Source organism: Pezoporus occidentalis, unplaced genomic scaffold, assembly GCF_034315485.1.
Source record: "Pezoporus occidentalis ecotype Australia unplaced genomic scaffold, CSIRO_AGI_Poc_V1 ctg43, whole genome shotgun sequence".
Lineage (NCBI taxonomy): Eukaryota > Metazoa > Chordata > Aves > Psittaciformes > Psittacidae > Pezoporus > Pezoporus occidentalis.
This window is the reverse complement of record NW_026915758.1, coordinates 3,664,171-3,677,948: the sequence shown is the minus strand read 5'-3', so window position 1 is coordinate 3,677,948 and position 13,778 is coordinate 3,664,171. Positions and strand designations below refer to the sequence as shown.

The following is a 13,778-nucleotide window of genomic DNA, read 5'->3' as shown; positions in this document are numbered from 1 at the left end:
CAAGCAATTGCTAGGGGAAATCCCATGGGCAAGGCTGCTTGAAGGTAAAGGGACCCAAGATAGTTGGTTGACATTCAAGGACTGCTTTTTCCGTGCTCAAGATCGGAGCATCCTGACACGTAGGAAGTCAAGGAAGAGGGCCAAGAGACCTGCGTGGATAAATAGGGAATTGCTGGGTATGCTCAAGTGGAAGAGGAGAGTTTACAGGTCATGGAAGGAGGGGCTGGCCACTTGGGAGGAATATAGGGCTGCTGTGAGAGGATGTAGGAAGAAAGCTAGGAGGACTAAGGCATCCTTAGAATTAAACCTGGCGAGAAGGGTCAAGGACAGCAAAAAGAGCTTTTTCAAATACATGGCAGACAAAACTAACACCAGGGGCAATGCAGGCCCACTGATGAACGGGATGGGTGCCCTGGTGACAGAAGATACAGAGATGGCAGAGTTACTGAATGCCTTCTTTGTATCTGTCTACTCTGCTGCAGGCAGTCCTCAAGAGCCCTGTACCCCTGAGACCTTAGATGAAGTCAGGTCGACGGAGCAGTTTGCCTTAGTCGATGAGGAATGGGTTACAGATCAGTTGAGCAATCTGCACATCCATAGATCCATGGGTCCAGATGGGATGCACCTGCGGGTGCTGAGGGAACTGGCAGAAGCCATTGCTAGACCACTCGCCATCATCTTTACCAAGTCTTGGGAAACGGGAGAGGTGCCTGAGGACTGGAGGAAAGCAAATGTCACTCCGATCTTCAAAAAGGGCAAGAAGGAGGACCCTGGTAACTGTGGACAGGTCAGCCTCACCTCCATCCCTGGGAAAGTGATGGAACACCTTATCCTTGGTGCCATCTTAAGGCATATCAAGGATAAGAGGGTTATGAGGGGCAGTCAACATGGCTTCACCAAGGGGGAAATCATGTTTGACCAATCTCTTAGCCTTTTATGAGGAAATAACATGGTGGATGGATGACAGCAGAGCGGTGGATGTGGTCTACCTTGACTTCAGCAAAGCATTTGACACAGTCTCCCACAGCATCCTCACAGCTAAATTGAGGAAGTGTGGACTGGATGATCAGGTAGTGAGGTGGACTGTGAACTGGCTGAAGGAGAGAAGCCAGAGACTTGTAGTCTATGGGGCGGAGTCTAGTTGGAGGCCTGTAACTAGTGGAGTGCCTCAAGGGTCAGTACTGGGACCGGTATTATTTAATATATTCATCAATGATTTAGATGAGGGAATTGAGTGTACTATCAGCAAGTTTGCTGATGACACTAAGCTGGGAGGAGTGGCTGACACGCCAGAAGGCTGTGCTGTCATCCAGCGAGACCTGGACAGGCTGGAGAGTTGGGCAGGGAATAACTTGATGAAATATAACAAGGGGAAGTGTAGAGTCCTGCATCTGGGCAGGAACAACCCCAGGTTCCAGTATAGGTTGGGAAACAACCTGTTAGAGAGCATTGTAGGGGAGAGGGACCTGGGGGTCCTAGTGGACAACAGGATGACCATGAGCCAACACTGTGCCCTTGTGGCCAAGAAGGCCAATGGCATCCTGGGGTGTATTAGAAGGGCGGTGGTTAGTAGGTCGAGAGAGGTCCTCCTTCCCCTCTACTCTGCCCTGGTGAGACCCCATCTGGAATATTGTGTCCAGTTCTGGGCCCCTCAGTTCAAGAAGGACAGGGAGCTGCTGGAGAGAGTCCAGCGCAGGGCAACGAAGATGATTAAGGGAGTGGAGCATCTCCCTTATGAGGAAAGACTGAGGGAGCTGGGTCTCTATAGTTTAGAGAAGAGGAGACTGAGGGGTGACCTTATAAGTTTCTATAAATATATAAAGGGGGAGTGTCACGAGGATGGAGCCAGGCTCTACTCAGTGGCAAACAATGACAGGACAAGGGGTAATGGGTACAAACTGGAACACAGGAGGTTCCACTTAAACTTGAGAAGAAACTTCTTCTCAGTGAGGGTGACGGAACACTGGAACAGGCTGCCCAGGGAGGTTGTGGAGTCTCTTTCCTTGGAGACATTCAAAACCCGCCTGGACACATTCCTGTGTAACATTATTTAGGTGTTCCTGCTCCGGCAGGGGGATTGGACTAGATGATCTTTCGAGGTCCCTTCCAATCTCTAGCATACTGTGATACTGTGATCATCTAGTTCAACCCCCCTGCTGTGGGCAGGGACACCTCACACTGAACCATGTCGTCCAAGGCTCTGTCTAACCTGGCCTTGAACACTGCCAGGGATGGAACATTTACAGCTTCTTTAGGCAATCTGTTTCAGTGCCTCACAACCCTCACAGTAAAGAACTTCTAATGGTTTCCATGGACTCTCTTCAGAAAAACTCTCTTTCTTTTTTTTCTAATACATGTCCCCTTTTCAGTGCTGGTGAGAGTCTATTTTTTTTTTTTTCTGTAGGCTGTTCCATACTTGTTTTCAAGGCCAAAACGAAGCTCTTCTTATTAATATCCCAAGGAAGTGTGCTTTTACAACCACCAAAACCGCATTAAAACACAAATCGTGCTTTTTAGGGTTATAACATATTTTGCATCCAACAATCCTGAATAAACAGGATATACACAGAAAGAAATCACTATTTCACCAACAGCTGATTGGCCTACAAACACTCCTTGTATACGGTGATAGGCCACTGCAATCTTTACTGCTTACCCCTACCAGGGCTGTCTTCTAACCAATTTGTTCTCACAGTTTTCTCTTTCACATTCTAAACATAGAAACATAGAATCGTTAGGGTTGGAAAGGACCTTAAGATCATCTAGTTCCAACCCCCCAGCCAGGGGCAGGGACACCTTACGCTAAATCATATCACCCAAGGCCTCGTCCAACCTGGTCTTGAACACTGCCAGGGTTGGAGCATTCACAACCTCCCTGGGCAACCCATTCCAGCGCCTCACCACCCTAACAGGAAAGAATTTCCTTCTTATATCCAACCTAAATTTCCCCTGTTTAAGTTTGAACCCGTTACCCCTTGCACTGGCACTACAGTCCCTAATGAAGAGTCACTCCCCAGCATCCCTATAGGCCCACTTCAGATACTGGAAGGCTGCTAGGAGGTCTCCACGCAGCCTTCTCTTCTCCAGGCTGAACAGCTCCAACTTCCTCAGCCTGTCTTCATACAGGAGGTGTTCCAGTCCCCTGATCATCCTCGTGGCCCTCCTCTGGACTTGTTCCAACAGTTCCATGTCCTTTTTATGTTGAGGACACCAGAACTGCACACAATACTCCAAGTGAGGTCTCACAAGAGCAGAGTAGAGGGGCAGGATCACCTCCTTGAACCTGCTGGTCACGCTCCTTTTGATGCAGCCCAGGATACGGTTGGCTTTCTGTTCTGCGAGTGCACACTGAAGCCAGCTCATGTTCATTTTCTCATCGACCAACACCCCCAAGTCCTTCTCCGCAGGGCTGCTTTGAATCTCTTCTCTGCCCAACCTGTAGCTGTGCCTGGGATTGCTCTGACCCAGGTGTAGGACCTTGCACTTGTGTCGAGCCCCGTGACGGCCGAGAGCATCCCCTGGAAGCCGCCTGCCGAGCCCCAGGAGGATGCAGGAGACCACGCAGCATTTCCCAGCAAGGCAGAGGAGGAAGAGCTGGACTCAGGAAAAGAGAAGCTGGTGGTGGGAGAGCCGGCAAGCACAGCAGCTACACCAGCCAAGGATATAGGGGGACCAAAAGGTTTTCTCCAAGGCTGGACAGTGATGAGTGGCAGGGTGTGTGGGACAGTATGGGCAAGTATCTAGTCCACTGGGCCCCTCCAGTGCTTTGGAAGCGTCGGAGATGGAAGGCAGCTGTATGGAGTGCCCAGCAACAAGCTGCAGAAACTGCGTAAGGGGACAGTGAATTACTTTGAGCCTGGTGGGCCCATGGCACTTCAGGCCATCAGAGCAGAGATGCAACATAGAGATGGACTCATGATCGAGGGGTGGACTTAGCAATGGACACTATTGCCCAGGTTATTCACGAGTGTGAACACTGCACACAGTCTCTCCTGCTCTGGAAGACTGTTACAAGAGATGGAGCCTGACATGGACCAGATGGACGCAGCAGCTTTATAGGGACTGGTCCATTCACTAAGTTAAGAGTGCACCGAGATAAGAGTGATGGTATATTAAAAATGTGGGATCTGAGCATGACGTGAATGGTATGGAATAAGGGGTGGATAATGTCCTGGGTTCAGCAGTAGCAGTCATTTTTCTCCTTCTTGGTAGCTGGTGCAGTGCAGTGTTTTGACTTTCAGCTCGGGAACAGAGCTGATAACAAGGATGTTTTGGTTTGGCCAAGGACTTTGTGAGCCTCATGCTCTGCCAGGGAGGAGGGGAAGCCAGGGGAAGCAGAGACAGGACACCTGACCCAAACTGACCAAAGAGGTATTCCATACCACAGCACGTCATGCCCAGGATGTAACGGGGAGTTAGCCGGAAGGTCTGGGAGACGGCAGGGTTGGAGGAGGTATCGGTCAGAGCTTGGTCGGGCTGGGGGGGGGCGAGTTATCGGTCGGCTGGTGGTGAGGTGATGTATTCTCTTCCCTTGTTATTTCCTTTATCATTATTATCATTGGTGGTAGCAGTAGTGATTTGTGTTATACCTTAGTTACTAAACTGTTCTTATCTCAACCCGTGGGAGTTGCATTCTTTTCGATTCTCCTCTCCATCCCTCCGGGAGCAGGGGGAGGGCAAGAAAGGGGGGGAAGTGAGCGAACGAATTACCTGACTGGGTTTAAACCACGACAACTTGGCATGGTTAAACTTCATGAGGTTGGCATCAGCCCACCTCACAAGCGTGTCAAGGTCCCTCTGGATGGCATTCCTTCCCTCCAGGGTATAACAGCAAGCAAAGGATGGACTACAGAGTTAATTTTGTTTGCTTGGTTTTTTTTTTTCATTTTGTTTTTGTTGTTGGTTTTTGGTTTGTATTTTTTTAACAGAAAGCCATCTCAGTAATGAACCATTTCTTATTTTCCCTCATCACTCCCTGTAACCGTCAGTTCTACACAATTTTTTTCAAATATAAACTTGCTTCACTATAACAGTTATTGTTTTTCAGCCTTCTATGGATTCTAACAGGGAGGTAATTTCTCAGGCAGGAAGTAATCTTCAAAGATTTCAGAAACACACAGCAGTTGATTCTAAGCCTGGACTTCAGGTTGTCATCATTTTAATTAGTGGAAAGTTTATGGTAGGCATTTTAAAGAGATGCTCATGCTTTCCTCAGTCTTGCTCAACTGGATGCTGGTTAACTCAGGAACCAACAGACATATGTGAGACAATTTTTTCACAGACAAAAATTTGTCTGGAATGCAACAATACCAGTCATTTTAGAAGAGATTCACCTGGCTTAAGATCTAGATACCTGGAGTTTTGCCTCTTGACTCGACTTCCAAGAGTCAAGTTTCCACAGACTTTCACTATTAAACTTCACTTTAAAAGTGTCACAGACTCAGTGATGAAGTAAGTACCATTAAAGAGTAACTCAAAATTGCTGGAGCAGAAGAGTGATAATGGTAAACAGTTATTTCCAGGTAAAATTTTAACCACAAGCAATTCTAATTTACAGTGCACTCACATGAGATACTAGATTATTTTAGACAGAAATATAGAGAACCAGTCAAATTCTGTATCAGGTCTCTCGAGAGCCCAACTGCAAAATCTAAATGACATTCCTAACTTCTGCAAACTAAGGTGTCCTGGGTTCAGCAGTAGCAGTCATGTTTTTCCTTTGTAGTAGCTGGTGCAGTGCTGTGTTTTGACTTCGAGCCTGGGAACAGTGCTGGTGATACTGATGTTTTCGGTTGTTGCTAAGTGATGTTTACCCTGACCAAGGACTCTGTGAGGCTCATGCTCTCATGCCAGGGAGGAGGGGAAGCTGTGAGGAAGCAGAGACAGGGCGCCTGACCCGGGCTAGCCAGGGAGGTATTCCATACCACAGCACGTCATGCCTGGGGTGGGGGGTAACTTGGAGTTACCCGGAAGGACACGGGCTTCTGCATGAGACTCGTTTCTTGGCCGGTGGTATCGTATTCTCTTCCCTTGTTATTTTCCCTTATCATTGTTGTCGTTGGTGGTAGCGGTGGTGGTTTGTGTTGTACATTGTTTGCTGGACTGTTCTTGTCTCAACCCGTAGGAGTTGCACCCTTTCGATCCTCCTCCCCGTTCCTCCGGGAGCGGGGAAGGGGAGAGCCCCGGTGGGGGGGGGGGGGGGGGGCCTTGATTGTTGTCAGCCCGGCACCACTCACTGGGACCGAGTGAAGAAGTTGCCTGACTGGGTTTAAACCACGACATAAGGTTTTATCAAACATTTCAGAATGATCCTATATGAAGATGTCAGTCAGGGGTTGACAGATTTAATTCCATAGTCTTAGCTTCATTAGACAAAACAGGGTTTTTGATGCAGAATCTTTTTTTCTTGTTTCCTTTTATCAAATATAAGCATATAACAAATGTTACAGCTTAAATCCCTTTAGCTCGTTTATCATTTACTTTGCCTTCTGGATTCCTTCTTTTGGCATCAATATTTGATGCAGTATAGGCATACTTTAAAAGTAAGAGAATAAAAGATATTCTAGTGTCCTGGGTTCAGCAGTAGCATTTTTCTCCTCAGTAGCTGGTGCAGTGCTGCATTTTTGACTTGCAGCCTAGGAACAGTGCTGATAACATTGATGTTTTTAGTTGTTGTTAAGTCATGTTTAGTCTGACCAAGGACTTTCTGAGTCTCATGCTCTGTCAGGGAGGAGGGGAAGCCGGGAGGAAGCTGAGACAGGACACCTGACCCAAACTGACCAAAGAGGTATGCCGCACCACAGCACGTCAAGCCCAGGACGTAGAACTGGCGGCAGTTACCCGGAAGGGCTAGATCACTGCTCGGTTGGGCTGGGTATCGGTCGGCAGGTGGCGAGCAGTTGCATTCTCTTCCCTTGTTATTTCCGTTATCATTATTATTATTGGTGGTAGCAGCAGTGGTTTGTGTTATACCTTAGTTACTGGACTGTTTCTTATCTCAGCCTGTGGGAGTTACATTCTTTCGATTCTCTCCCCCATCCCTCTGGGAGCAGGAGGGAGGAAGTGGGGGAGCGAGAGAGAGAGTGAGTGGCTGAGCTTAAACCATGACATCTAGGTAAGGAACACTAACTGAAATACTGAGAGGATCAGCAAACTGAACATTTCTTTGAGGACAGAAATATTGATTTCCAAATTCATGCTGAGATTAAATTGCTGAAGAGTCTAGTCCTCTGCAAAATTCTGTAGATCCCAATTCTATCAACAGAAGGAAAGAAAATGGAAATAATTCACAAATATTTGTGTGACAGAGTGAGGAGGTTAATTCTGAGGAAAGGAATAGTAAAAGGAAGATGTAACATGCAAAATTTTAGTAAATTAATCTCAAGCAAAATAAAATGAGAAAAAGTGGTATTCATTGCAAGACTCCCACATATAGAGAGACTGGTAACATACTCACTAGAGAGCATCCCACAGAACACCATATTTTGGTCTGTGTGTTATACAGGCATTAGGAAAGGAATACTGACAAACTTAGGAGTAATACAAATCCAGGGGATCCAATGCCACAAACAAGTTCCTGGAGGCCAGCCTTCAGAAACTTTAAATATCAGTTCAACAACTGTTAACAAACAGTACTTGGAAGAAGCCTTGGCAGGTAACATAACACTGACTGGAGTTCCAGGTGGAAAAAAACAAACTTTAAGTTTTCTCATCTAGTGAAGTAACCCAAAGGGCTTAATTATAAACACAAAGGATTAAACTATATTATGTTACACTGACACTATGGAAAATCTAACAAAATAATAACAACTCAAGCCTTCACCTATTTGTGCACAGTCAGATAGTACAACCGCGAAGAGTTTGTGGCCACAGTGTCTTGACTCTTCAAGCAATTGCTAAGAATCTAATTCAGCAGCATCTAAGAAACGAAACTAACCCTGAACTGATGAGTTAATTCAAGAACTGACAATAGATCAACTGAATAATAATGTCCTTGACATAATCAATTTTCATTTTTAAGGACACTGACCCAAATGAGTTTGTACAGAAACATTTAAAGTTTTCTATACATGATCTATGTCATTATACATAAATAAGCAAACATTTTTGTTTATCTATAAGAGGTGTCATAATTAGACAGAAAATTATGCCAATGACACCTTTTTATATATGTTCCTGAATAAGAAATCTTTAACAGTGAGTGAAATAATGTGAATAGGTAGTATAGTACTAAATTCAATTAATACTAAGAAATCAACACAGTGAATAGTAAATAGAGACATCTATATTATGCCTATGTATACAACAAGGATGATAAATTATGTAGAGGGCTGCATGGTATTAACCAATGAGTTAATATATTATTACCTGAATTCAATAACTTTTGGCTTTACTGACCACCAATTTTCCCTTTTACGCATTTATCAAATTAGCATTGTTTTATTCTAGATTGTTCACTGTAAAACCAGTAAAGTAAGGGGAACTCTAGAAAAAGGAAAATATTTAATCACTAGCAACAGATACAAAATACCACCCTAACACTCATATTCAAGACGACTGATGGAATATTCATTTCCCCCACCCACATTAAAAGCAACAAGGTATTTCTAAAGAATAGTTAAAATATTAGCAAATTATAAACTAGCTTATAATTTTATAATTTTATAAGATAGCTTATAATTTTAGCTTTATAGATAAATTATTCGCTAATGATGCTGTTGTTTGAACTATATTCAAGTATGTCATGCTTTGTTTAAAAAAAAACCTTAAAACTTAAAAATTCTTAAATTCTTACCACAGCTTTGGTTGAACTTTCCTGTAAATCCCACAATAATATGTTATTATCAGCCAGCGAAATCACCTTTTTACCGTCTCCCATTGGTTCCCACATAACACTGTAAAACAGAAAGACAAAACAAAGGAAAACACCCTAACATTAAAACCAATCAGAATTTGCACTAGAAAGCCATTTTAATGCTGTGGATCTAATCTACTCCAAAGTATATTAAAATATTAAACAGCATTTCTTCAGCTGAAATCTGACCCATATTTTAAGTACAAAATCTGTTATTAGCTAGCAATCTAGCAATTTTTACACATTCTAGATGAACATTACTGCAGCATCAGTTACTTAAAAGGTATGTGATACCAAATTTACACTTGCTTATCAAACCTTTTAGTCAGTGCTAATGTACACATCATTTCATTTTGAGTACCCTCTGACATCCTGTCCAAAACCATCAGGAAAAAAAAGTAATGCTATCAGGTTCTCTAGATGATCTAATGGTAAAAAGATGGTTTCTTGAAATCCTTACTCCATCTGTTGTCCATTCTACATACTGAATCAGTGATTATGCAAAACAAACAGAGATTATGTCATTGTAGGGGGTTGGAACTAGATGATCTTCAGGTACTTTCCAATCCTAACTATTCTGTGATTCTATGCCTGTAGCAATCATTCTGCATACAAACGCAGCAAGAAATGGACCTTGCCTACATTCACTTTCAAGTGCTTTAGCTTGAAGCCTCAAAGTTCTTCATATGTAATGTTGTGCATTCTTTTTGAAGATGCACCAAAAATCATAAGCCTCATAGCTTTGATGCAACCCTCTTCCAGTTCAGCAGCTGTCATCATGACTCAGTCAACATACACATTTTACCTGTGATTCACCAGTTTTGTGCTACACATGAAGGAATGCAAGAAATAAGTCCTCATCCTCTAGTTCTACCTATGTGAAGCAGCATATTCAAGCCAGTCAGTATGGGCAGCACAGCAAAATATATGCACTATAACACTAATAAATTCACTGAAGATAACAGTAAGGTTAAAAGAAGACTCCTTGTAATTTGATGAAAATAGCCTTCCATACCCAACACTTCTAAAAGTAAGTTGTGCAACCTCCTAACCATCTTATATTGAGTGCCACAACAAATCTGAGGGCAGAAGATCACAACTTTAGTATCAATAGCTACATGGAGAAACTTCTTCCCATCTCCAGACAAAAACTTAAGCTATTCAAAGGCATTCGACATGTTGTTGTCATCCTCAGTACACATATGAAGTACCATCCCTTGAGGTTTGTCAAGAGCCCATCACTAGATGCAAGTTCTCTAGTCTGTTTAACTTTTTGTACGAATCAATTCAGTATCTGAACTGAGGAGATGAAAGGAAGTTGCATGAATAGATGCAGCCTTGGACAAGTGAGTCCCGTGTTAGGCAGCTGCTAGCTACCTTCCTAACTTTGTGCTGCGCAGTATGTCTGCTTCTGTTTTATCCCAGATTTTGCATTACTACTACCCTCCCCTAAGACAGGTTCTTCCGTGAACAGTTTAATTGCTTTTTAACCTGCACTTTCAGGAAAACAAGCATTAGATATACAGGCAAAAGACTGCACCTGTTTGCTGCCACAGAGAAGCAAGAGCATGCAGAGAAAACAGAACTATGCTAAAAATAATTAAAGCCAAGTAGATGAAGCAGCTTGAACTATACCTAAAAGGGTGTGTTGGCTGACCCCTCACCCATCAAACTTTTCCCTAGTATAACAGAGCAGACCAAACAAAGGATTAGCTTTTGCATCTCTCTTCTGCTGGAACCATTACCTACATCTTTATTATGTTGTCAATCCATGGAAATGAACTACTTATAAAAGTTAATTTGTAATGAGCTCTCCTGAATTAGGACAAAATCACTTCATTTAGCCCACTAAGCTACCACCACATTTTTAAATGTGTTTTAACAAGGGCATGGAACTAGAATGATTCTATGATTTGCTTCAAACTGGGCTGATTTGTCTGTAGTATTGCCCACCTTGATTTTAAAAGTGTTCCTTGTTAAAGTTGTATGGCACAACTTGGAGAAAAGAATTCATCAACTAGATCCTTCAAAGACACGAAAACATTTTATGAACACATGTAACAGGATAAAAAAATTAACGTATTATAACCTGTATGTGATCACAGCTAACTTTCCACAATCCAGTTTTCCAAAGCAAAATTCAAATACTTCAGGGCCACCACACAACTGAATGGGAAACTAACAAATTTTTAAGTTGATTTAAGTCCATCATTTTTCTTACATGTTGCTGAAAATATAAGTGGTATTTGGTGTGATTTATGAGATAGATTTTTAATTATAGACAATGAAATCTGGTTTGACCAATTAACTCTTAAGAGTTCTTCCAGTCAGAGTTCAATACTCTTTATGCCTGTTGATGTATTTTCATGTCTTCTGCACTGATCACTGAATTTCCAGTTGTAAAATCTAGATTGGAAGCACTTTCTTTGATGTTTTCAAAGGTAGGAAGCAATTTCACATCTTTAAGTGTCACTGAGCTTCAAGGTAAAGAATTATTATAGCTGAATACAGTGTGCTAATCAGAGCCAATTATAAGCCAGCTGATATACGTTGCAAGGAAAAGGTCTCTCCACATTCCCTCTGTCCTTCTGAGATGCCTGCTTTTCTTCTGTTTGTCTTTTATGAAAGCTCATTGTTTTACAGGCATGGGTGATCATTCAGATTTTACAATCTAAGTGGAGGCTATTCAAATCACTTTTCGTAACACATTCTGCTGCATTTTGTAGCTATGACTGAATGTTAAACATGAAATATCATGAAGAAGAGGAAAAGAAGCCCACAGAACACTGGTGAGTGAAAAAAAAACTGGCCTTCAAAGCAAGATATGAATTTTAGAAAAGCTGAAGTTTTCATTTAGAACAACTTTCAACACAGCAGAGGTGGTGATAATCTTCAAAAAAAGGAAAACAGATAAACCAGGCAATACCATTTTCCTGAGTGTGCCAACAATTGCTGATGCTTACAGTTTGTGGAAATGGACAAGATAATTGTCAAATTCACAGCTGCCACTCAGAAACTGAGTGTCAACTTCATGGCTGCTCTTCAGATAATCTACAAACACCAGACATAATCTACAAACAGCAGACAAGCAATTATATTTGTTGCCTTTTACCCTATTTTGTTATCATCTGACTCCTGATACTTCAAATTAGCTTCTAGCTAGTAGCTCTTGGTAAAAAAATGCTACAAAGAATGTTTTCTTAATAAAGAAAAAAAAAGAATTTAAAATATTCACTCAAATGTGCACATGAAAGGACTATTATCCATGTTTTATGTGAAAAGATAGTTAACACCATCATTTATTAACGTACTGAGCTTTTACAAATGAACAATTCAAAGCTCTCTATTATAGACTAAAGAAGAATAAAGCAACATGCAAACACTTTCATAGATGTGAACTGCAGTCAGCCAGAAATTGTTGGACAAAGCAAACATTAACTACCGCTTAACCATAATTACAGAAGTGACAACCATTTATTTCTAGAAGTGCAAAAATTCTGCTAGACTGAAAACTGTCATGCACTGCAAAATGGAAAATACACCCAAACGGTTGGTAACCCAGCAGAACATCCTGCAGCCTCAATGCAGCCCATCACAAAAATTCATCTGTTATAGACTCAAATATTCTGCCTTCTTTGCAGCACAATGATTCAAATGCAAAGGCGACTCTGCTAATCATACGATTAGAACATGTATTCTAAGAGGAAGGCGATTAGACTGAGGACAACCTGGAACACACAATTCTTACCCCTTGCCACAAATACTCTACAGAGGAGCCACATTTCTGAATAAAAATAGTTCTGGCTATTTTGCAGTGCATTGAAGTCCATGCTGCAGGCAGCACTTGTAAATTATGCTTTATCTCAAAATTCTCAGCCACTGAGATATAATCTGGTGTCCAACTTCTCAAGACACAGTAAAACAAAAAACTACAGCTTCCTTAAAAAACCTGAAAGACAAGGTGAAATTTTTTTAGGTGCCTTTTTAGTTAAGAGGCTGCTAAGAAGAATGAGAAATGAAGTTAAAGATTATTTTGGACAAGAACCCCAAAGACAGATGGGCTTTATTCTGACCTTTAAATTATTTTTACACTCAGAAATACAAAGAGTATCCAAAAAGGAGGCAACTCAGAATAAGAACTTGTCTCTAAATTTTTTTTTTCCCTAAATTGTCATACTACAGTCTTAGCAACCCCCCAAAGTCTTTTTGAAAAAAAAAAATCATACAGCAGAATGCAAAATATTAAAGGATAATCCTTAATATTTGTATTTACTTCACTTAATCTCCTTGCCTACTACAGTTGCAATTAAACACATTTATAGTGAGAAAAGGAATTGTGATCCTTGCTTTACAAGGCCAAATAAATGTCAGCATTGAAAAGGTATTTATGAACACGTAAACATTATATAGACAGCCTGAATCACAGAAATTCACAATCTAAAAGAAAGCATGGTAGTGCATTCGTTACAAGAAAGCAAATATAGGAGTTACTGATTTTAAGTAGGAGCTCCTAAATATCCATTCTGTAGAAACAACTATTAAATTCCTGTTGAGCTATTCATGATTTAAAGTGGTGATCAACAGGTGAACACCTCCGTTGTTCGTAACAATCTCAGACTTCCGGCTGGCTGGCCATGGCTTTACAGAATAACGCTTAAAACAGGAAAGCAAAATCATACAAATATATTATACAGACTCAACATATGAGCTGAACTGAGATAAACTGTCACTGTAACATTTCAAGTCACAAAACACTATAAATGGGAATTAACATCTCTAGTCTGCAATATAACCAAGTTACCTACATTCTGTACATACTTGAAGCACAGTAAGAGTAATTACTGGTGGATGCAAAGCACAACCTATGCAATCAAATAGGTGAAACACTAAACAGCAAGACCTGCTTTACAGAAAGCAAGCTGTA

The 13,778-nt window shown here is 41.7% G+C and overlaps 1 protein-coding gene across 5 annotated transcripts in view; it reads right to left on the bottom strand.

Annotated features, from left to right (window-relative positions):
- EIPR1 (EARP complex and GARP complex interacting protein 1) overlaps positions 1-13,778 on the bottom strand; it is a 91,931-nt gene that overhangs the window by 26,061 nt on the left and 52,092 nt on the right. For all 5 annotated transcript variants that reach the window (XR_009967782.1, XM_062634601.1, XM_062634602.1 and 2 more), the window contains exon 5: positions 8,795-8,894. Coding sequence is in view for 4 of the 5 variants with exons in the window: in XM_062634601.1 (XP_062490585.1) it covers positions 8,795-8,894 (100 nt within the window). In the remaining variant the exon portion in view is untranslated. The remainder of the gene's footprint in view (positions 1-8,794; positions 8,895-13,778) is intronic.